This window comes from Pongo pygmaeus, chromosome 1 (genome assembly GCF_028885625.2).
Source record: "Pongo pygmaeus isolate AG05252 chromosome 1, NHGRI_mPonPyg2-v2.0_pri, whole genome shotgun sequence".
Classification (NCBI taxonomy): Eukaryota; Metazoa; Chordata; class Mammalia; order Primates; family Hominidae; genus Pongo; species Pongo pygmaeus.
The window spans coordinates 214,556,417-214,579,993 of record NC_072373.2 but is presented as its reverse complement, the minus strand read 5'-3'; the positions used below and the strand labels follow the sequence as shown (position 1 = coordinate 214,579,993).

Sequence of the window (23,577 nt, the reverse complement as noted above, 5' to 3'; positions counted from 1 at the left end):
CGGTGGAAGGAGCCGGAAGTCCGGTGGGCTCCAGGCGTCGCGATGGAGGAGAGCGGGTACGAGTCGGTGCTGTGTGTCAAGCCTGATGTCCACGTCTACCGCATCCCTCCGCGAGCTACCAACCGTGGCTACAGGTGATTCCCCGCCGCCAGACCAGGCTAGCTCCAATTTAACTCTTTCTCCGCCACCCGGACACACCCACTGCGGGAACCGAGGAGAGCCCTGGCCAGTTTTGGGGCGAGGGGGAGCTAATGCTGCTGCTTCTTCCAGCTCCAGGCCCGAGCAGGGAGGCGGACCCATAGTTTCGCCCGTCTTAGTACGACTCACGGGACTCCTGGCGGCGGGGAGGGCGTTAAAGTCGTATCTAGCGCTTAGGGACCCCGGTGGGCTGCCGGGTACCCTAAACTTGGTCGGGGGTGGTCATGTCACAGACGCTTCTCTTTTAGCGTTAACCGGTGGCCTTGAAGGGATCCTGGAAAAGCCTTAAGCGGGGAGGTGCCCTATCACAGACGGAAATTCCCTAGAGGAGGGGAGGGAGCCCAGAGCCTGCTGAAAGGACCGGTCCCGAGGAGCTTTAAGCTGACGGTCGAAGCCCAGGGACCCCTTCCTACCCAGATCCCTTCGCACGAATTTCTCCCTTGATCACAGCCTGGAGCAGTTGGGAGGACCCCATCTATATTTCTCTGATCTCTACCTGAGACGAATGAACACACACGCTTGTAAACATGCAGAGTATCTCTGCAAGGGAACACAGGAAACTGCCCTAGGGGAGGGGAACCGCCCTTGGAAGGAGACTTCCTTTCCCTTTTGTGCTGTTTGCATTTTACTACCCTTTGTATGCGTTATCTATCAAGACGACGAAAAATATTAAAAGAAAAAAAGATAAACTTCATACAGACAACCTGGCCTATGGCTGTTTTGTGCCACTGAGTGTTGGTGGGAAGTGCTCGTATTTGCGGGGACCTGGGTGGCTCTTGAAGGCGATGGTTGTCCAAGTTTTTCGGAAATACAGGATTGGCCTGCACCCCAAGAATGATGGAGCGTCCATATATCCTCTTGTTACCTTCCAGTTGTGTTACCGTGGGCTTATAGCTGATCTTAAGGTGAAAAGATGTGTTAGTGAACATTACATTCATGACATATTTTAAAATAGTATAAAAACAAAAACAACAGGAACCAAAATATATTTGTTTTCTGTCATCAAACTGTAGTTGGACCATCAAACCATTGATGGTCGTCTAGCCCCATCCCCTGTTGGGTCTTTTTTTTGAGACAGTTTCCCTCTTGTTGTCCAGGCTAGAGTGCAATGGTGCGATCTCGGTTCACTGCAACCTCCGCCTCCCGGATTCAAGCGATTCTCCTGCCTCAGTCTCCCGAGTAGCTGGGATTACGGTCATACACCACCACACCCGACTAATTTTGTGTTTTTAATAGAGACGAGGTTTCTCCATGTTGGTCAGGCTGGTCTCGAACTCCCGACCTCAGGTGATCCACTCGCCTTGGCCTCCCAAAGTGCTGGGATTACAGGCATGAGCCACTGCGCCTGGCCCCCTATTGGGTCTTTAGTAGGATGGATTTGGTTCCTCTTGGTGCCCCAGAGAGCGAGGGTTATGAATTGTCAGGGCTGGCTGGTTTAGCTTAGAGGAAACTACCAGTGCCTGCACTTAAGTCTTGGAGCTCTCCTTAGCCTGAATCTCAGGCCTGGTAAGAGGAACAGGAACTGAGTCTGCTGATTTGTGAATTGCGAATCTGCATTTGTGCAGCCCTCAAGACAGCCGCGTCCAGGGTTCTTGAGAACTGGCATAGGGACTTCTAAGAAAAGCCTCCTGGAAACACCTGTGGTTCTTGCAATTTGGGGATTTAACTGACCTTTTCTTAGAACTAAAATGTGAAGTTAATGCTTTAAAAGAGTCAAAACAGCTGGCTGTGGTGGCTCACGCCTGCAATCCCAATACTTTGGGAAGCCTCGGTGGAAGGATCCCTTGAGCCCAAGGCTTCAGGACCAGCCTGGGCAACATAGTGAGACCCTATCTCTATAATTTTTTTTTAATTGGCCTGGTGTGTTGGTACACACCTGTAGTCCCAGCTACTCAGGAGGCTGAGGTGGGAGGATCTCTTGAGCTCAGGAGGTTGAGGCTTCAGTGAGCTGTGGTTGCGCCACTGCACTTCAGCCTGTGTGACAGAGTGAGACCCCGTCTCAAACAAATTAGAGCCAAAAGAGGCATTGCTGTAGGTTCATGGTTTCCTGGGTTTCTTCCTAAGCACCCATTCACTTTTCTCACATGTACTGTTGTTCTCCTTTTCTCTTCTGGTGATTGCTCCATGCTGTCTTTTTCTTTCAAGATAGTCTCACTGGTCTCAAATGGTCGCCCTGACCGCTGCAGTCAAGCAGTGTCAGAAACAGAATCAGGCCCCTGCAGCTGCTGCTTCTATAGAAAGGAAACTGGAAGGAAGTCCTACGTGGAGGAGGACACAGTGGTCTAGAGAGGGGGTCACCAAGTGACAACCCACTGTGTTTTTGTATGGTTCACACCTAAGAATAGTTTTTACATTTTTTAAATGGTTTGGAAAATTTTTAAAGGAGAGTATTTCATACTGGGAACATTATATGAATTTCAGATTTCAGTGTCTACGCTTTGATTGAAATACAGCTGTGCTCAGTAGAAAATACTCAGTTAAGATACCTAAAGCATCACCACGTGCATGTTCTATACTGCTTTTACCCTACAGCAGCAGAGCTGCCTTGTTGTGACAGGCTGTGTGACCTGCAGAGCCAAAGATATTTACTGTCTGACTCTTCACAGAAAATGTTTGCCAACTCTTGGGCTAGAATAAGCAGCCCTTTCCATTCCCAGCATTGGGGTCACACAGCAGGCGCCTCTGGCAGAGGTTCAGTGGTGTTTGTACCCTTAGGGCCGCGGAGTGGCAGCTGGACCAGCCATCATGGAGTGGCCGGCTGAGGATCACTGCAAAGGGACAGATGGCCTACATCAAGTTGGAGGACAGGACGTCAGGTAACCGCAAGGGAGGCTGCACTGAGCTGAGGGGCCGCACCCCACTTTATGAAGGGAGAGGTGGCCTGGTCTGGCCAGGCTGCTTAGGGGTCATGGGAACCTGTCCTGAAAAACCAGAGACGTGTGTGTACCTTTAAGCTGTACCATTCCCCCACCTTAGTTGTAGAAAGTACTGTCTCCAGGTGTAAAAACGAGTATTTCATGTCAAACACCAGTTCCTTTTAGGAGTCCTCAGGAAAATGTGAAGGCCAAGGAGAGGAGACCGCAGCTTGGTCTTGATAGGAAGTAGGAAGCCCTGGAAGTGGCCTTGAAGACAGGCGGGGGATGCACAGCCCTCTGCCGCTGGGTTCTGCTTCCTACTGAGGAATTGTTTATCAGTGCAGTGGTAACTCCCAGAGCTGACCACACCCATTAACTGAAGAAGCTGGAAACTGTCCTACTCAGCTCTTTCTGTAGTGAGAGGACAAGCCGAACTGGGTTGTGTTGGGGTCAGCTGGCAAAGATCGTCTTGGGGGAAACTTCACAAGTCCTGGGCCACCTGTGCCTCTGGGTGAGCTGTGGAGGGCAGTGCACCTGGAATCCCCCAGCTGAGACCCCGAGTGGGGTCGGACACAGTGTCTGCTCAGTCAGGTCCCACAGTATTCGGTCATTTATTTTTTCTAATATGTAGAGATTTTCCTTTGTAGAGCAGAAGAGAAAGTGCAAAAGTTGAGAGACAGAACTGGCTGCCTCTTCTCAGAACTATGTTCTGCCTGAGCTGCTGGATGTGGGGTGAGCCACGTGACCGCTGGGGCCTTGGCCGCCTCCTTGTTGAAATGGGGATCGTATTAGTTCCTCCTTCATAAGATTGTTGGAGAACATGAAGTGAGCAGATATTTCTCTAATGCTTTATGGACTGCGAGGCAACCCAAAGCATTGATGTGTTCTTTGGGAACTTGGGTACTGGCGGCAGAGGAGTTTGAAGAGGCAGCTGCCATGGCCAGACCAGAGACTTTAAGCTGGAGAATTGCTGGGACGCCCCAGGTAGTGTCGTGAGAGAATGGCAACACCTCTTGTCCTCTGGGGAATTTGGTAACTGCGACTTTATTTATTTTTAAAAATCATTTTTTTTTAGATGGAGTCTTGCTCTGTCACTCAGGCTGTAGTGCAGTGGCACGATCTCGGCTCACCGCAACCTCTGCCTCACAGGTTCAAGCAATTCTCTGCCTCAGCCTCTCGAGTAGCTGGGATTACAGGCACCCACCACCACGCCCAGATAATTTTTTTTGTATTTTTAGTAGAGACAGGGTTTCACCATCTTGGCCAGGCTGTTCTTGAACTCCTGACCTCGTGATCCACCCACCTCGGCCTCCCAAAGTGTTGGGATTCAGGTGTGAGCCACTGTGCCTCGGCCAGCTGTGACTTTAACATGACTCCCTAATGTAACAGCCACTGCCTAGGGCTGAGCCTCCCCTGTGGGACCCACCCCAAGGTGCTGTTAGCTCAAGGTCGTGCCTGGGTCATGTTAGTCTTACTTTCCCATGAGGTAATGAGCATATCACTCTAGGCCAGGCTTTCTCAGCTTCAGCACTGTTGACACCTGGGGCCAGACGAGTCTTTGTTTTGGAGAGCTGTGGAGCCCAGTGAGGACATTTCACAGCATTCTTGGCCTCTGTCTAGCAGATGCCAGTAGCACCCCCCAAGTTGTGACAATCAAAATTATCTCTAGACATTGCCAGATGTCTCTTGGGGACAGGGGAGCAAAATCACCCCTGATTGAGAACTACTGCTGTAGGCTGAAGGAATCTTGGTGAGGTTGGAACACAAGGCAGATAAATTGACAAGAAACTGCAGACTCTAGGGCTGTTGGTTTTGAATCAGTTCAGCCTTGATTACAAAATTACCTCTTGCCTGGGCGTGGTAGCTCATGCCTGTAATCCTAGCACTTTAGGAGGCCAAGACGGGTGGATCACTTGAGCCCAGGAATTCCAGAGCAGCCTGGGCAATATGGCAAAACCCTGTCTCTAATAAAAATACAAAAATTAGCCAGGCTTGGTAGTGCATACCTGTGATCCCAGCTACTTGGGAGGCTGAGGCACAAGAATCACTTGAACCAAGGAGGTGGAGATTGCAGTGAGCCGAGATTGCGCCATGGTACTCCAGCCTGGGTGACAGAGAAAGACTGTCTCAAAAAGAAAACAAAAAGAAAAAAAAAAGGCCGGGCATGGTGCCTCACCGCCTGTAATCCCAGCACTTTGGGAGGCCAGTGCGGGCAGATCACCTGAGGTCGGGAGTTTGAGATCAGCCTGACCAACACGGAGAAACCTCGCCTCTACTAAAAATACAAAATTAGCCGGGCGTGGTGGTGCATGCCTGTAAACCCAGCTATTCGGGAGGTTGAGGCAGGAGAATCGCTTGAACCTGGGAGGTGGAGGTTGCAGTGAGCCGAGATCGTGCCATTGCACTCCAACCTGGGCAACAAGATTGAAACTGTCTTGGAAAAAAAAAAAACCCAAAAAACAAAGTTATCTCTAAACCACAGGATTCAGTAGAAGATATTTGGTTAAATACTTAAAGCACCAGCCAGGTGTGGTGACTCACACTTATAATCCCAGGGCTTTGGGAGGCCAAGGTGGGAGGATCGCTTGAGACCAGGAGTTAGAGACCAGCCTGGGCAACATATCAAGACCCTATCTCTAACAAAAGAAATTGAATGGGCATGGTGGCATGTGCCTGTATTCCCAGCTACGTGAGAGGCTGAAGCAGGAAGATTACTTGAGCCCAGGAGTTCGAGGCTGCAGTGAGCTATGGTGCACTGCACACTGCACTTCAATCTGGGCAACAGAGCATGACCCTGTTTCTTTTTTTTTTTAATTCTTGTCACGTTGGCTGGAGTGCAGTGGCACAATCTTAGCTCACTGCAGCCTCCAACTCCTGGGGTCAGGGATCCTCCTGCCTCAGCCTCCCAGGGAGCTGGAACTAAATGTGCCTGCCACCATGCCTGGCTTATTTTTGTATTTTTTGTAGAGACCAGGTTTCACCATCTTGCTCATGCTAGTCTCAAAATTCCTGGGCTGGGCTGGGTGCAGTGGCTCACGCCTGTAATCCCAGCACTTTGGGAGGCTGAGGCAGGCAGATCACCTGAGGTCAGGCATTCAAGACCAGCCTGGCCAACATGATGAAACACTGTCTCTACTAAAAGTACAAAAATTAGTGGGGCGTGGTGGTGCATGCCTGTAATCCCAGCTACTTGGGAGGCTGAGGCAGGAGAATCACTTGAACCTGGGAGGCGGAGGTTGCAGTGAGCTGAGATTGCGCCGCTGCACCTCCAGCCTGGGTGACAGAGGGAGACTCCATCTCAGGAAAAAAAAAAAGGTATAAATCAAATTCCTGGGCTCAAGCAACGCACCCCACTTCAGCCTCCCAAAGTGCTGGGACCACACCCACTCCGTGACCCTGTTTCTAAAAAACAAAACAAAAAATACTAAAAGCAACAACAGACGTCAACACATGCGAAAAACTGATGCCAGTTAATAAATGCTCGTGGAAATTTTATGTTGCGCCGCACCTGTCGAGTGCTATAGTTGACAAGGTGATGTGTTTCTCAAGGGCTTCTTTTAAAGCTAGATTGAATTAAATCAGCCTGCTTCAGATTCCCTGTGCGTGTGAAAACTTCCTCCCTTCTTTCCTCGGGGCTCACTGACCCCTCTTATAGTCCTGCCTCAGGTACTAGGCCTCTTCTCTTCAGCAGGTGTGATTACCTAGGCCAAGGCTCACCTGTTCTAGGACACTCAGGGTTCAGGTAATGTAAGTGGGTAAAGCAGATGGAATGGATGGGTTAGCAGCTCCAGCTTATTCTCAAGTGGACTTGGAGGCTCAGCATTAATAAAGCTTAATTTTAAGAGAGGCCAGGCAGAATACTAAACTGTGAGCTGGATTTGACCTGTAAGCTCTCTGACTTAAGCCTTTCCTTGGTTATATTTTCTGTGTCTTCCCTTTAGCAAGAATGGATTTGATTTGAATCCCACAGTAAGGTTTGCCAATCTGTCTCAGCTGGTTAGAGATGCCTTGCGGGCAAAAGGCCCAGTAGTGTGGTAGAAACACTTGGCTGGAAGGGGGCTCAGGGCTCAGCACTCAGCCTAACCTGTGCTTTCAGGGGAGCTCTTTGCTCAGGCCCCGGTGGATCAGTTTCCTGGCACAGCTGTGGAGAGTGTGACGGATTCCAGCAGGTACTTCGTGATCCGCATCGAAGATGGAAATGGTAGGCATGGGTCCTGGTGCCTCCTCCTCTTGGGAAAGGTTTTCTCTGCCTTTGGAAGGTGGGATTGATCATGCGTTGTCCCCCAGGGCGACGGGCGTTTATTGGAATTGGCTTCGGGGACCGAGGTGATGCCTTTGACTTCAATGTTGCATTGCAGGACCATTTCAAGTGAGTGGTTCTGGGAGACACATGCTCATGCCCCTCCCTTCTTTCCCTGGACAGAATGATCTCCCAGGTTAGGATACCCAAGTGTTTGTGTGTGATTTGTCTGGCAGCAGAGACTCAGGAGAACCCAGGGCAAGCCACCTCTCTGCTCTGCCAATGCTCATCTCTGCTGTAAAGCCTTCTCTTTTACCTGAGGCCCGTCTCTACCATCCCAGCCTTCGGGCCTGCCACCTGTCTTTCCTTACCAGTCCCCTGAGCAGCCAGAGTCCTCATCAGGCTCCTGTGGCCTTTCTGGGCCTGCTCCTCCATGTAATCAATGGCGCTTGGATTCCCAGGGCACCCAGCAGATGCCCTGATGTCCTTTTCTGAAGCTAAGAGACAGGGCAGGAAGTCCTCCTCCACCATCTGCAGGGCTCGAACTCAGGCTGCCAGTGGATGGGCTGTGCCCGGCCTCTCATGTGGGCGCCTCTGGCTCTTCCCTTACCGGTGCTGCTGGGTGGTGTGGTATGGAGGGTGGGGGACCTTTGTGTTGCCCTCTACTTCTGGGTATCTGTCTTGTCCCCCCGTCTACCTTCTGAGTGTTTGAGGGTGTGTAGAGACCGCATATTAGTTCTCATGTCATATGCTGTGGAGGGAAGGGCAGGCTCTCCTGTGTCCTAGAGACAGTGTTAGGACCCTCTATGTAAGTGATCTTACTGCATTCGTAGCCATCTTGAAGACCTATAGAATTATGGGCATATTTTGCTGATGAGGAAACCAATGTGCATGCCGCTACTTAAGTGTCACAGCGGGATTTGAATTCAGGCCTCACTCCCAAGCCTGCACTCTTTCCACCACCCCGTCTCACTACGAGGCTCAGCCTGGACTGATGGCAGGCAGTAGTGAAGTGAGACAGTGATTGCAGGGCAGCGGGTCTCTTCCTTCCTCACCTTTTTCCTCATGTTCTCTCCCCAGGTGGGTGAAACAGCAGTGTGAATTTGCAAAACAAGCCCAGAACCCAGACCAAGGCCCTAAACTGGACCTGGGCTTCAAGGAGGGCCAGACCATCAAGCTTAACATCGCAGTGAGTTCTACCCTTGCGTGGCTGTAGTGGCTGTGGTCACGTGATACTTGTGGCCACCCAGCCCAGAGCCCATCGCTCTTCTTACGGTTCAGCTCCTTCAGTTCAGCAGATGTTTAGTGAGCATCTGCCTTGTGCCAGGTCCTGCATCAGGGGTGAATGAGAGACCTCTGTTCTCATGGAGCTCAGAGTTGAGCTGAGACAGGCAGGTAAAAATGTGATTACAACATGGCAGGAAAGGTTCCATGACTAAGGGATGCCCTGCGTGCCGTGGGCTCCTAGAGGAAGGGTGAGCAGCCCATAGTTGTGAGAACCAAGGAAGGCTTCCTGGAAGAAGGGACCTGTAGGCAAGGGAAGAGTGATCAAAGAGTGGTTCACACAGAGGGACAGCAGGTGCAAAGCCTCTGAACTGAGAAGGAGCATCAGTCATTTGCTGCCAGAGGTGGTGTTTCTGTCCTAGCTATTAGAGTGCATCAGGAGGGACCTGTGTGCTCATCCCAGGCTGTCTTGAATAAGGAAGATTTGGGAGAGTTCTGGCAGGAAGGCGTTGAGGTGGGCACTGGGAGTCCTGGGCAGCTTCTGCTGATGGTGTTGTCCTGGCTCCTGTGTCTTCATTCTGAGCTGCTCTGCCTCTGGCTTCCCCCCGTCAGCTCCTGTTCATAGGAACAGGTTGGGCTGGGTTGCCTAAAGTTGGCCTTTACCTGGCTGCAAGGTTGGAGAGGGGAGATGAGGTCAGTCATGATTGCGGGGACCCAAGGACCAAGTGGATTGGTTTTTGTTTTTGCTAGGAATACTGTTGAGATGGATTTGTTTTTCTGAAGAAGCTTTGTAACTCTAAAATAATGCTTTTCCTCTTTACTTACCATCTCTTTCTCCTCTCTTCTGCTTCGTGCTGGTGATGATTTGGGATCCTTGAAGTTGGCCAGCTGGCCCTTAAGAGAGAAATGCAAGTCCAATCCAGTGGACTGGTTGGGATGTGATTCCTTCTCTCGCTTGGAGGAAACTAACATTTAATGAGCATCAGCTGTGGGCCAGGTAGTGTTTTTAGGCATTTCTCATGTGAATTAAACATCCTCTCCCTTTCCTCCATGAGATGAGGAAATGGAGGCTTAGGGAGGGTTGGGGACTTGCCCAGGGTCACAGAGCTAGAAATAACTGGCACAGCTGCACTCACACTGAGGTCTTTGAGGTCTTTTGACTTCAGGGCTGGACTTACTATTTTGTTAAGCTGCTGCTTTCCTTACAAGTAGGGAACACATTATCTTCATCTGTGTAACTTGTGCTGGTTTCTGGCTCATGCTTGGTGCTCAGTTTTTTTTTTTAAAGCATTTTCTTGAAGTATAATATGCATGTAAAAAAGTGTACAAATCATAAATGCAGAACTCAATGAAATTTTAAAAATCTAATTTATAGGCTGGGAGTGGTGGCTCACGCCTGTAATCCCAGCACTTTGGGAGGCCGAGGTGGGTGGATCACCTGAGGTCGGGAGTCCGAGACCAGCCTGACCAACATGGAGAAACCCCGTCTCTACTAAAAATACAAAATTAGCCTGGCATGGTGGCCCATGGCTGTAATCCCAGCTACTCGGGAGGCTGAGGCAGGAGAATTGCTTGAACCTGGGAGGCGGAGGTTGCAGTGAGCTGAGATCGAGCCATTGTACTCCAGCCTGGGCAACAAGAGCGAAACTCTGGCTCAAAAAACAAAACAAAACAAAACAAAAAACCCAATTTATAAACTTGCACTTTGCTCCAGATACAAAAGATTGTCAGCACTCTGGAAACACCTCTCCTGGCCCCTCCCAGTAACTACCCTGAGTAACCCCATCCTGACTTCACATACCCTAGGTTTTGTTGTTCTTAACTTTCATGAATTGACTCATACACCTAATCTTGTTTTGGAATGATTTCTTTCTTTTACTCAATGTAATTTTTGTGAGAGTCATCCATGGTGTTGCGTGTAGTTTGTTCATTCTCATTGTTGTGGCATGTGCCATTGTGAGAATTCACCCGATTTATTTATGTTTTACTGATGATGGACATTTGGGTAGTTTCCAGTTTGGGGCGATTAGAAATAGTGCTGCTGTAGATGTTTGAGTTCTTGTCTTTTGGTGCATATATGTATGATTTCTGTTGGTTTATATCTAGGAGTGGAATTGCTGAGTCATAAGTTTAAGTTCCTATGTTGAGCTTTATAGAACCTTTCAAATAATTTTTCAAAGTAGTTTTACCAGTTTACATTTCAACCAGCAGCGCGTGAATGGTTACTTCATATCATAGTGAATACTTGATAATCTACATTTTAGCCATTCTGGTGAGTGTGTAGTGGTGTATCATTATAGCTTTGATCTGCATTTCCCTGATGAATGAAGTGGGGGTGCTGGGTTTTAAAATGGACCTTATTTGTGATAGATTCAGAATGATGATGCACTAAGTATAGCTCATAGCAATGGAGGTGCTAGGTAGGACCATCTTTTGTTTACACAGATGTTGGGGGTCTGGGGTCACCTTGGCCCTCCTTGTGGGGTTTTCTGGTAGCATTGGGACTCCAGCAGAATGGGCTGATTTGCATTCCTCTTCCCTCTTTAGAACATGAAGAAGAAGGAAGGAGCAGCTGGGAATCCCCGAGCCCGGCCTGCCAGCACAGGAGGGCTGAGTCTTCTTCCCCCTCCCCCAGGGGGGAAAACCTCCACCCTGATCCCTCCCCCTGGGGAGCAGTTGGCTGTAGGGGGATCCCTCGTCCAGCCAGCAGTTGCTCCCAGTTCAGGTTAGTGCTCAGTGGGCGACTGCTGGATCAGTACCTGCGGGCTCCTCTTCTCACTGGCAGCCAGGCCCCATGGTTTTCCCATTACACGGATTCGTCATGTAGTACCCGTCCGTGTCAAAGAAGAAGGCAGGCACCCAAAGCTGATTCTGCACACGCTGGGTAAGGGGCTCCTCCTACTTGGCCTTTAGGGCATCTGCCCTCCCCTGAGAGGCTGGGGCTGCGACTTGTTTGTTACTGCGAAATCATGAACATGTCGGTTCCTGGTTCCCAGTGTCTGCTCAGTGGGTACTGAGTGAGTGGGTAATGGAGACAGTCTCTGCTCACGTGTAGTGAGAGAGATGAGTCACAGCACAGAGACCCAAATGTGTAGGGCCTAGACCCCCACCATCGGCTGGTGTGATCTGGGGAGGTTTCATGAAAGAGGTGACGTTGATCTGGACCTTGAAGGAAGGAGATAGAGTGGGAGTGGTTGGCATTCCAGGCAGAGAGAAGAACACGAATGAGGCCCAGACTTTTAGACACCTGGTGTATTTAGGGAGATGGGTACAGCGTAATGTGTGCCAAGGTGAGTGGTGGGAAATGAGATTTCGTTTGGAGTGAGCACCTCGGGTGTGGGAAGCTGAGAGCATTTGCCCCGGCAGCTTGGGCTTAGGAGCCTTAGGAGACCCCGGGATTCCGGAAGCGAGTGTCTAGTCTCAGCCTCTGACCACGCTGGGGTGCCAGCCCTTTGCCTCTACCTCCTCACCCTGCCCAGCCCAGCTTGATGCTCCTGGCCTTCCTCGGGCTGGGCGATTGTCACCACAGCCTGCCTTCTGCACACAGCTCTCCCCAGCTTGCAGGCAGGAAGCCTTCCTGCTTTCCTGATTCCTAAGCCTCCCCAACATCGGCTGCCCTATCTGGAGGTCAAGCTTCAGACTTCAGCCCTGTGGGGAATACTCCAACCTGGAGAGTGGCAGGAGGGGCAGTCAGAGAGCCCCTGCCCGGTACCAAGAACTGTTCTTTGAGCGTTATTTCTCAGAGTGGGGTCATAGGACCACTTGCCTTGGCATCGCTGGGGGATGGGGGCAAGAATCTGCATTCTTTTGTCTATTTTTTTTTTTTTTTGAGATGGAGTTTTTTTGCTCTTGTTGCCTAGGCTGGAATGCAATGACATGATCTCGGCTCACCGCAACCTCTGCCTCCTGGGTTCAAGCGATTCTCCTGCCTCAGCCTCCCGAGTAGCTGGGATTACAGGCATGTGCCTCCACACCCAGCTAATTTTGTAATTTTAGTAGAGATGGGGTTTCTCCATGTTGGTCAGGCTGGTCTTGAACTCCCGACCTCAGGTGATCCGCCCGCCTCAGCCTCCCAAAGTGCTAGGATTACAGGCATGAGCCACTGCACCCGGCCCTTATGTCTCTTCTTGTTTGTGTGTTGACTAAAGTCTGAGAGCTACTACCTTAGGCCTTCCCTTGGTTGCTGATGGATATTTATTTATTTAAGATGGAGTCTTGCTCTGTCACCCAGGCTGGAGAGCAGTGGCATGTTCTCGGCTCACCGCAACCTCCGCCTCCTGGGTTCAAGCGATTCTTCTGCTTCAGCCTCCCGAGTAGCTGAGATTACAGGCACGCACCACCACACCCAGCTAAGTTTTGTATTTTTAATAGAGACACGGTTTCACTGTGTTGGCCAGGATGGTCTCGATCTGACCTCGTGATCTGCCCACCTCAGCCTCCCAAAGTGCTGGGATTACAGGCGTGAGCCACCGTGCCTGGCCTTGCTGATGCATTTTTAACAGCATTTTAATGTTAATATGGTGCGCTTGCTGTGTGCCAGGTAGAGTTCTAGGCACCGGTAGGTATAGCATCCAGTTTCAGCTCTCAAGGGCTTGTGTTCTGGTGTCTGAGACAGGCAGTTGGCATGTCTACAAACAAAATGGTGTCAGATAATAAGTCATGAATATCAACATTTATGAAGCACTTACTATATGAACAATATGGTTGGGTTCAAATTTCAGCTTACTAGCTTTGTGATCTTTATTTATTTATTTTTATTTTTTATTTTTGAGACGGAGTTTTTTTTGCTCTTGTTGCCCAGGCTGGAGTGTGATGGCACAATCTCAGCTTACCACAACCTCTGCTTCCTGGGTTCAAGCGATTCTCCTGCCTCAGCCTCCTGAGTGCTAGGATTATAGGCATGCGCCACCTTGCCTGGCTAATTTTGTATTTTTAGTAGAGACGGGGTTTCTCCATGTTGGTCAGGCTGGTCTTGAACTTCCGACCTCAGGTGATCCTCCCGCCTTGGCCTCCCAAAGTGCTGGGATTACAGGCATGAGCCACTGCGCCTGGCCTACTTATTTATTTTTAAGATGGAGTCTCACTCTGTCTCCCAGGCTGGAGTGCAGTGGCATGATCTCAGCTTACAGCAACCTCCGCCTCCTGGGTTCAAGCAATTCTCCTGCCTCAGCCTCCCAAGTAGCTGGCATTACAGGCGTGTACCACCATGCCTGGCTAATTTTTATATTTTTAGTAGAGATGGAGGTTTCACCATGTTGGCCAGGCTGGTCTCGAACTCCTGACCTCAGGTGATCCACCCGCTTCGGCCACCCAAAGTGCTGGGATTACAGGCTGAGCCACTGTGCCCAGCCCAGTTTTGTGATCTTTAGAAAATCACTTCTCCATGCCTCATTTTTCTCATCTGTAGGATAGGGGAAGTAATGATACTTAAAATATAGGTTTCTTGTGAGGATCAAATAAGCTGATCTATGTATAGCACTTAGAACAATTTTTGGAACATTCTAAGTGCTCACTGAATGTTAGCTCTCATTTTGTTAATATCGTTATTGCCACTATATGCTGGACCTGTTCTGAGCATTCCGTGGATATTTAATCCTCACACCAGTCCTATGGACTAGTTCCTGTTATTTTCAGCATTTTAGAGGTAGGAGAATGGAAACTGAAATGACCTGCACAGTCACGTGGCTCGTCCTGATCTGTCTTTCCCTAGGGGCTGGGGCGAGGTTCACGGAAGATAATGTGCCTTGAGCCCTTGGTGAACTGAAAAACTCTAAACCATTGAGGGCCCTAGTTGTATCTGTTCTCCTGGCCCAGAGCAGATTAGAAATAGCAAATTAGTGCGAAGGTGGAGGGTGGCAAACACAGGCCCTTCAGAAGGGCAGTTGGCAGCACTGGGGGAGGTGCCTGAAAAGCACAAAAGCAGGCATTGCAGCCCCATTGTGTCGCCTACCTTGGTGGAGAGATAGGATTGAGCTTCTGTGTGAGCTCTTTGGAACGCTCTTCCTGACCCCTAACCAGTTTGGGGCCTGGGTCTTGGCATGTGGCTGGCACATAGTATTCTCAGCTAGTTGATCTAGACATGGTAGTGCAGGCTTGATATGAAGATGATCTTGCGGTTTTGGTGGACATTCTCTGTTCAAGAAGCTGAGACGGGTTATAGTAAATTTTAAATAGATTTCAAATAAATCGTTGATAACAAAGTCAGCTTCAGGTATGCGTGATAGATGACGTGAGACTAACCACCCACCCCGCGGGCACCCTTCCTTCCACCTTGTATGTGCCTTTCTGCATTTTCTCCAGAGCCCTCAAGGGCTGGTGAGAAGATGCTGGAAGTGTGGCAACTCAATGGTGTTTTGTTGCCCAAAAGCATGTCTGGTGTGGCTTTCCCAGCTACCTGGTGTCATGAGACTGATCACTGAGTCTCATGATTTGGTCATGGAAACAACCAGAAAGAGAGGTCTCTGACTCCCCTGTTCCCCCTTCTCTTCCTATGGGTCGGACTTGGGAACATCAATAGGAGGTGCTCCTGTACCCTGGCCACAGCCCAATCCTGCCACTGCTGACATCTGGGGAGACTTTACCAAATCTACAGGGTAAGGAGGGCCATTTTCTGTTGGGGTGGGGGCTGGGGCCAGGGCCGTTGCACTACAAATCTGGTATTGTTCCCCATGCCTGCCTTCTGGTGTTAGGATTAGGAGTAACAGTTTTAATTTGGATGTTTTCTTTTCTTTTCTTTTTTTTTTTGAGATGGAGTTTTGCTCTTGTTGCCCAGGCTGGAGTGCAATGGCATGATCTTGGCTCACTGCAACCTCTGCCTCCCAGGTTCAAGCTATTCTCCTGCCTCAGCCTCCTGAGTAGCTGGGATTACAGGCACCTGCCACCACGCCCGGCTAATTTTTTGTATTTTTAGTAGAGACGGGGTTTCACCATGTTGGTCAGGGTTGTCTCAAACTCCTGACCTCAGGCAATCCACCTGCCTCAGCCTCCCAAAGTACTGGGATTCTAGGCATGAGCCACCGCACCTGGCCTGATTTGGATGTTTTCAAGCCAGCCAGAGGACAGAGCCCCAGCGTGCCTGCTTTGGGTGGAACACTTCTTTCCATGGAGGTTTTGCTGCTTTCCACTGTTATGTAGCCCGGGGCAACCCTTTGCAAATCTGGGCCTTTAAACCACCTTCCTAAGTGCTTTGGCTTGTCCCCAGTACCTCCTTCTTCTATACCCCATCCCCCACCCCCAGCTTCCCCAAAATAGTGGACTGAGAGTTCAGACCCAGGCTCCAGCCTCAGCCCATCCTTATAGAACACCTGAGGCAAGGTGGCTTGTCTTTTCTGACTCCATAAGATCTCAAGACTTTACTTGGGGCCGGGGTGAAAAGATACTAAATTCCTACTGCACTATTATTTACATGGACCGATTCTAGGACAGGGGTCAGCACACATTTTTTTTTGTTTCTTGTTTTGAGACAGGGTCTCTCTCTGTCACCCAGGCTGGAGTGCAGTGGCACTGTCACGGCTTACTGCAACCACATTATCTCACGTAGCTGGCTCTACAGGTGCACATCACCTGCCAGCTATTTTTTGTATTTTTTCATAGATACGGGGTTTTGCCATGTTGCACAGGCTGGTCTTGAACTCCTGGGCTCAAGCGATCTGCCTGCCTCGGCCTCCCAGAGTGCTGGGATTATAGGCACGAGCCAGTGTGCCCAGCCACATTTTCTGTAAAGGACTAGATAGCAAATAGTTTAGAATATTCAGGCCGTGTGGTCTTCGTTCTAGCTACTCAGTTCTGCTCTTGTTGCACAAAAGCAGCCACAGACAATATGTAAACGAATCAGCATGGCTGTGTGCCAGTAAAATTTTATTTACAAAAATAGAGGCATGGGCGGGGCGTGATGGCTCATGCCTGTAATCCCAGCACTTTGGGATTCTCAGGCAGGCGGATCACCTGAGGTCAGGAGTTCAAGACCAGCCTGGCCAACATGGTCAAACCCCATCTCTACTAAATATACAGAAATTAGTTGGGCATGGTGGGGCGGCGCCTGTAATCCCAGCTACTTGGGAGGTTGAGGCACGAGAATTGCTTGAACCCGGGAGATTGCAGTGAGCTGAGATGATGCCACTGTAGTCCAGCCTGGGCGACAAGAGCAAGACTCCATCTCAAAAAACAAACAAAAAAACAGAGGCATGAAATGAGGACTGTAACCCTTTTCCTGTTTGCCCTAAGAAAACTTGCCAGTGGCACTTCAGACTGCAGCGCTGACCCTGAGATAACTTTGCCACAAAATGTATTGCTTTTATATTATTTTTGCATTGCTCTAGTATATCAGCTTTGGAACAAAAGACAACATTCTATTTATAGCATTCTGTTTTTAATAGTGGTATTTCCATTTACAAAATATAGTAATTCTGGTTTTTTTTGTTTGTTTTTCTGAGACAAGGTTTCACTCTGGTTGCCTAGACTGGAGTGCAGTGGCGTGATGTCGGCTCACTGCATCCTTGACCTTCCAGGCTTAGGTGATTATCCCTCAGCCTCCTGAGTAGCTGGGACTACAGGCAATTGCCAGCACACCCAGCTAATTTTTTGTATTTTTAGTAGAGGTGGGGTTTTGCTATGTTGCCCAGGCTGGTCTGGAACTCCTGGAATCCAGCAGTCCGCCTACCTCAGCCTCCCAGAGTGCTGGGATTACAGGCGTGAACTACCATGCCCGGCCCAAAATATAGTAATTATTGATTACTGAAAAAGTCAAATCCTAGAAAACGCAGCAGTCTTACATGTGATGTTAACATCGTTCTTGAACAGTTTTTAGCCTAAGATTCATTTGAGGAGTCTGATTTTTCCAAAATAGACAGTTCTGATTATTCAGATGATTCTGAAATAACTCCAAGAACAGTTTTTATATTTTCACATTGAAAATCAGTCAGATTTGCTTCAGCCTCAAAGAGCATGTTTATGTAAAATTAAATGAGGGCTGGCAGTGAGCTGCACTCTTTTTTTTCTAGATGGGAAAGGGGTTAAGACTCTTCGGCCAGGCATGTTGGCTCACGCCTGTAATCCCAGCACTTTGGGAGGCCAAAGCAGGCAGATCACTTGAGGCCAGGAGTTTGAGACCAGCCTGGGCAACATGGCAAAACGCTGTCTCTACTAAAAGAAATACAAAAATTAACTGGTCATGTAGTTCCAACTACTAGGGAGGCTGAGGTAGGAGGATCGCTTGAGCTCAAGAGGTTGAGGCTGCAGTTAGCCTTGAGTGTGCCACTGCATTCCAGCCTGGGCGACACTGAGACCCTGTCTCAAAAAAAAAAACAGAACCACAAACAAAAAACTTTGATAAATACAGTTACATTAACTATTAAAAAAAAAAATCGAGGGCCAGGATTTGGTCTCTGTGGCAAAGTTTGCTGACTGCTGCTCTAGAACATTTAGGAACTGGCTTCTTAGAGCTTTTTCTGTCCAGAGAGAAACCAACTTTTATCTGCTTTGTATTTTCAAAGATCTGAACTCCCCCACCCTTCCCTGTCTTCTTTACAGATCAACTTCCAGCCAGACCCAGCCAGGCACAGGCTGGGTCCAGTTCTGACCTGAGCACAGTTTTTCCTCATGTGACTTCTGGGAAGGCGCTCCCTCGTCTGGGCCGAAGGAAGGAGGACGAAGCCCTCCTCAGCTGGCCTGTGTTTGGAGCATGAATCTCTCCTCTCCTCCTTGTCTGGCTCTGTTGACAAACCGGGCATGTTTGGCAGTAAATTGGCACTGTGTCACAGTTTCCTGGGATTCAAGTATGCAACCAGAACACAGAAGAAAAGCTCCAGGATCCCTGTCCCCATCTGTCCTCTTGACATGAGAGAGACTGAGACTTCTTCCATCGCAATGACCCATATTAAACACAAGCCCCCAGAGCAAAAGAATAGGTTGAGTTTGCTGCCTGGATTCAGATCAGCCCTTCCCAGGGTCTACAGGTGTCACATGATCACAGTTCAGCGGGAGGCTTTCCGTACCCACACTGGCTGTAGCCACTTCAGTCCATCTGACCTCCAGAGGAGGGGTTTCTTCCTGATTTTTAGCAGGTTTAGAGGCTGCAGCTTGAGCTACAATCAGGAGGGAAATTGGAAGGATTAGCAGCTTTTAAAAATGTTTAAATATTTTGCTTTGCTAATGTGCTGATCCGCACTAACTCATCTTTGCAAAAGGACTGCTCCCTCCGTGTGCCCCAGCAGGGGCCTCTGAAGGGATTCCTCACTGTGGGCAGCTGCCCTGAGCTTCAGGCAGCAGTGTTCATCTCTGGCCAGTTGTCTGGTTTCCATGTATTCTAGGCCATGTAGGCAACACAGAGCCAAGGTGGGTGCTGGAAGCCAGACAGAACAGTGTTGGGGCAGGAAGGTGGAAGCTGTTGTCATGGAGCTGTGGGAGTTGGCACTCTGTCTGCTGGTGGCCCTCTCGGCTCACAGGTTCACAGTGCAGCTCCTGGCAGATGTGGGTTTTCTCTTTGGTGGTTTCTAAAGTGCCTTATCTGCAAACAACTTTTCTCCTTCAGGAACTGTGAATGGCTAGAAGGAGCTCAGTAAACTAGAAGTCCAGGGTTGCTTGGTTTACTGGTTTATAAGAAATCTGAAAGCACCTCTGAAATTCCTTTTATTAACTCACCTCTCAGTTGAAAGATTTCTTCTTTGAAAGGTCAAGACCGTGAACTGAAAAAAGTGTTGGCCTTTTTGTGGGACCAGATTTTTAAGATAAAAATAAATATTTTTACTTCTGTCATTGTACGTGAAAGATGAATGTGTTTCTGGCCGCGTGGCTGCTAAACTCTTCAGGGTGCCATAGCTAGACTCATGGTCATGTCTCACCACTGACCAAGTGTCCAGATTGAAAGTTCAGGGCTGGGGTATGAGGCTGGCCAAAGTGAGGAAATGCAACCCTGTTGTCTAAGGCAATTGGTACCTTCTCTCCTGTGTTCTCTAGGATAGTATGGTCTTTTCATTATCCTTTGGTTGATGTGAAAGTAGTTGCTTGAATCACTTCGTGTGGGGCTTAATTCTCTTGTGGAGTCTCATGATACAGGCCGTTCTAGAGAGCCTGGCCCCTTGCTTTCTGTCTTCCACCAAACCTTACCCGCAGAGCATCTCCCTAAGTAGTAAAGGGGTACAGATACCCAGAGATCAAAAGTAAAATTAAGAGGCCGGGGGCAGTGGCTCACGCCTGTAATCCCAGCACTTTGAGAGGCCAAGACGGCAGGATCATTTGAGGCTGGGGGTTTGGGACCAGCCTGGGCAACATAGTAAGACCCATTTCTTTCCTTTCTCTTTTTTTTTTTTTTTTTTTGAGGCACAGTCTCAGTCTGTTGCCCTGCCTGGAGTGCAGTGGAGCAATCTTGGTTACTGCAACCTCCGCCTCCCAGGTTAAAGTGATTCTCCTACCTCAACCTTTCCAGTAGCTGAGATTACAGGCACCTGCTACCACACCCGGCTAATTTTTGTATTTTTTCAGTAGAGATGGGGTTTCACCATGCTGGCCAGGCTGGTCTCGAACTCCTGACCTCAAGTTATCTGCGTGCCTTGGCCTCCCAAAGTGCTGGGATTATAGGCGTGAGCCACGGCACCTGGCTGTTAGACCCTATTTCTTAAAAAAAAAACAAACAAAAAAAAGCTGGGTGTGATGGTGGTGCCTGCTTGGAATCCTAACTACTTGCGAGGCTGAGGTGGGAGAATTGCTTGAGCCCAGGAGTTTGAGGCTGCAGTGAGCTGTGATCACGGCCTCGCACTCCAGTCTGGGCAGCACAGTGAGACCCTAGAGAATGCTCTAAAAGAATTAAAAATGAAAAAAAGCCACAACACTTCTTTTCCCTGAGGATTCTGTAAGAAGCAGTTTTTATTGTTATGGAAATAGCCACTCTGATTAAGAAACTGTAGAAAGAAAGAAAATGGAAATTGAAGATTCTCTTGCCCATTGAATAAGGGTAAGGAGATTGCATTAAAGGATCCTCAGGAGCAGTAACTTTTTTGTGTCAATTTCACATAGCATTACTTCCCATCAAGTCAGTTTTAAGTACTTGGAGGGTGGAAATCAGAAAGCTTAGATGTAGAGGAAACTTTATTAGAAGTATGTACCATGGCTGGGCGTGGTGGCTCATGCCCACAATCCCAGCAATTTGGGAGGCCGAAGTGGGCGGCTCACTTGAGGTCAGGAGTTCGAGACCAGCCTGGTGAACATGGTGAAACCCTGTCTACTAAAAATACAAAAATTAGCCAGGCATGTTGGCACATGCCTGTAATCCCAGCTACTTGAGAAGCTGAGGCATGAGAATTGCCTCCAGGAAGTGGGGGTTGCAGTGACCGGAGATCATGCCACTGTACTCCAGCCTGGGCAACAGAGCAAGACTGTCTCAAAAGGAAAAAAAAAAAAGTATGTACCATTGAAGATGAGCACTTGGATTGTGGAGACAGACCTGGCCTTAGGATCTAGGCTATCCCCTGGTTAGACGTGTGGCCACAGACTGTTGTTCACCTGAGCATCACTCAGATGAGGCACTAGCAGATGCACATTGCATTGTTTGCCCTTAATGACCTTTTCTGGAGTCAGGTAAGTACCCAGAACAGGTCATCGTGGTAGGGAGGAGGAGGTGGCACAGTTGATGACACAGCCCTCAGGAATCTAGCCTGAAAAGCACCTTGTGGGGTCTGGGGCAGGAGCAAGGGACAGCTTGGTGCTGTCCATCACCAACTGGAATCCCAGCTGGAAAAAACTCATTACAGGACCAGAATCTCCAGGAAAACTCAATCCCAAACCAGGCATCACTTCAATTACACCCCTGACTGGAGTTTACAAACTGGTGGGTGGATGGTAGAAGATGGCTGCTTTTCTGGGGGGTATGCTAGACCTCACTTGCCGTCTGCGCAACAGAATTTGGATGCACTGAGAGGTGTGGCAGATAGACTCCCAGGTGGTCACTGTGATCTCCACCTGCTGTTCACAGCCTTGTGTACTCCCTGCCCCTTAAGATGGCCTAGACCTGTGACTGCTAACCAGTAGAGTGCCACAAAGGTGACAATATGTTATTTTCATGGTTACGTTATGTAAGACTGCAACATCCGCCTTGCTGAGAAATTCTCTTGCTGGCTTTGAAGAAGGAAGCTGTCATGTTGTGTGAGCTGCCCTTGGGAGAGGGTCAGGTGGCCAGGAACTGAGGGTAGCCTCTGTCTGACAGCCAACAAGAAACTGAAGCTCAGTCCAGCAGTCTGCAAGAAAGCAAATGCTGCCAGCAACCACACAAGCTTGGAGGCTGATCACTCCCAGGTAAGCCTTCAGGTGAGACCCCAGGCCTGACCAACACTGACTGCAGCCTTGCAGAGGACCAGCTAAGCTGTGCCCAGACTGTCCCATAGGAACAGATGGTAAATAATACATTTTATTAAGTCGCTAAGTTTGTGGTAAGGTTATGCAGCAATAGATAACCAATACAAAGGTGAGCAAAGGGTGTTTGAGGTGGGAATCAGTGTGGAAAAGAGAGAATCTGGATAGACTTAATAGCTGTAGGGCCTTGGGAGGTCCCTTACGATGCTCCTTTGGGCATTCCTGTTGCCTTTAAGTAATGTTTATTGTTTATTGCTAAAGTAATGCTTAACTCTCTGCTAGGCACTTTTCTATGCACTTATAAAACTCATTGCGTCATCTCTACAACCCTATGAGGTAAGGACTTGTTGTTTTGTGTTTTGAGACAGTCTCGCTCTGTGGCCCAGGCTGGAATGCAGTGGCATGATCTCGGCTCACTGCAACCTCTGCCTCCTGCGTTCAAGCAGTTCTTCTGCCTCAGCCTCCGAGTAGCTGTGATTACAGACGTGTGCCAGTAGTAGTTCTGGCTAATTCTTTGGATTTTTAGTAGAGACGGGGTTTCATCTTGTTGGCCAGGCTGGTCTCAAATTCCTGACCTCAAGTGATCAGCCTGCCTTGGCCTCCTAAAGTGCTGGGATTACAGGTGTGAGCCACCGCACCTGGCCAGTAAGTACTTGTTTTAGTCTATTTGGGACTATGACAGAATAACATAGCCTGGGTAGTTTATAAACAGAAGAAATTTTTTGCTCACAGTTCTGGAGGCTGGGAAGTCCAAGGCACCAGCAGATTTGGTGTCTGGTAAGGCTGTCTTTTTGCTGTAATCTCACATGGTAGAAGGGGCAATAGAGTACTCTGGGGACTTTTTTTTTTTTTTTTTTTTAAAGAGATGGAGTCTTGCTATATTGACCAGGCTGATCTCAAACTCCTGGCCTCAAGTGATCCTCCTGCTTTGGCCACCCAAAATGCTGGGCGTGAGCCCCCACATGGGGATGGCGCTGCCTTTTTTTTTTTTTAAAGAAAATTTTGCTCTTATTGCCCAGGCTGGAGTGTAATGGTGTGATCTTGGCTCACTACAACCTCCGCCTGTTGGGTTCAAGCAGTTCTCCTGCCTTAGCCTCCCAAGTAGCTAGGACTACAGGCACACGCCACCACGCCCAGCTAATTTTTGTATTTTTAGTCAGGATGGTGTTTCACCATATTGGCCAGGCTGGTCTCGAATTCCTGACCTCGTGATCCGCCTGCCTCAGCCTCCCAGAGTGCTGGGATTATAGGTGTGAGCCACCACACCTGGCCAGGGCTTCCTTATAAGGGCAATACTGTTTGTGAGGGCTCTACGCTTATGACATAATTACCTTCCAAAGACCTCACCTCCAAATACCATCATACTAGGGATTAGGTTTCAGTATGAATTTGGAGGTGGGGGTGGACACAAATGTTTATAGCAGTACTCATTCCTGTTTTGAAAATGAGAAATGCAGAGAAATTATATAATTTGTTCAAAGTCACATGGTTGGTAAGTGGCAGAGCTGGGATTTGAACCCAGGCAGTCTGGCTCCAGCATCCATGCTTTTAGTCAGGGTGGCTACTTCTTTGGAGCAGTGCTCCCTGCAAAGCCTGGCACATAAGACCCCCTTAATATATGAAAAGTCCCATTCCCTCCGCATGGCTTATGAAAGCCGTAGCAAATAGGAATGACAGGCGAAGGGTGGGGCTTTATTTCACTGGTGATTGAAAGCTACT

At 49.0% G+C, this 23,577-nt stretch overlaps 1 protein-coding gene across 3 annotated transcripts; it reads left to right on the top strand.

The window, feature by feature from the left end:
* Positions 1 to 2: 2 nt before the first annotated feature.
* NECAP2 (NECAP endocytosis associated 2) lies at positions 3 to 19,269 on the top strand. Of its 3 annotated transcripts, XM_054436494.2 has the most exons (8): positions 3 to 134; positions 2,914 to 3,014; positions 7,150 to 7,254; positions 7,341 to 7,422; positions 8,374 to 8,482; positions 11,065 to 11,242; positions 15,035 to 15,110; positions 18,046 to 19,269. In XM_054436494.2, the coding sequence occupies exons 1-8, from the start codon at positions 43 to 45 to the stop codon at positions 18,092 to 18,094; spliced, it is 792 nt and encodes a 263-aa protein (XP_054292469.1). In that variant the 5' UTR covers positions 3 to 42; the 3' UTR covers positions 18,095 to 19,269. The 3 variants fall into 3 exon arrangements, with proteins under 3 accessions (XP_054292469.1, XP_054292480.1, XP_054292496.1); XM_054436505.2 differs by lacking the exon at positions 11,065 to 11,242; XM_054436521.2 differs by lacking the exon at positions 15,035 to 15,110.
* Positions 19,270 to 23,577: the final 4,308 nt, after the last annotated feature.

Bases quoted from the DNA above. Each gene is read 5' to 3' on its own strand.
- NECAP2 (XM_054436521.2), top strand. From the start codon at position 43: ATGGAGGAGAGCGGGTACGAGTCGGTGCTGTGTGTCAAGCCTGATGTC. The intron at 135-2,913 runs GTGATTCCCCGC...TTGTACCCTTAG, and splicing joins GCTACCAACCGTGGCTACAG to GGCCGCGGAGTGGCAGCTGG. The intron at 7,423-8,373 runs GTGAGTGGTTCT...TTCTCTCCCCAG, and splicing joins GCATTGCAGGACCATTTCAA to GTGGGTGAAACAGCAGTGTG.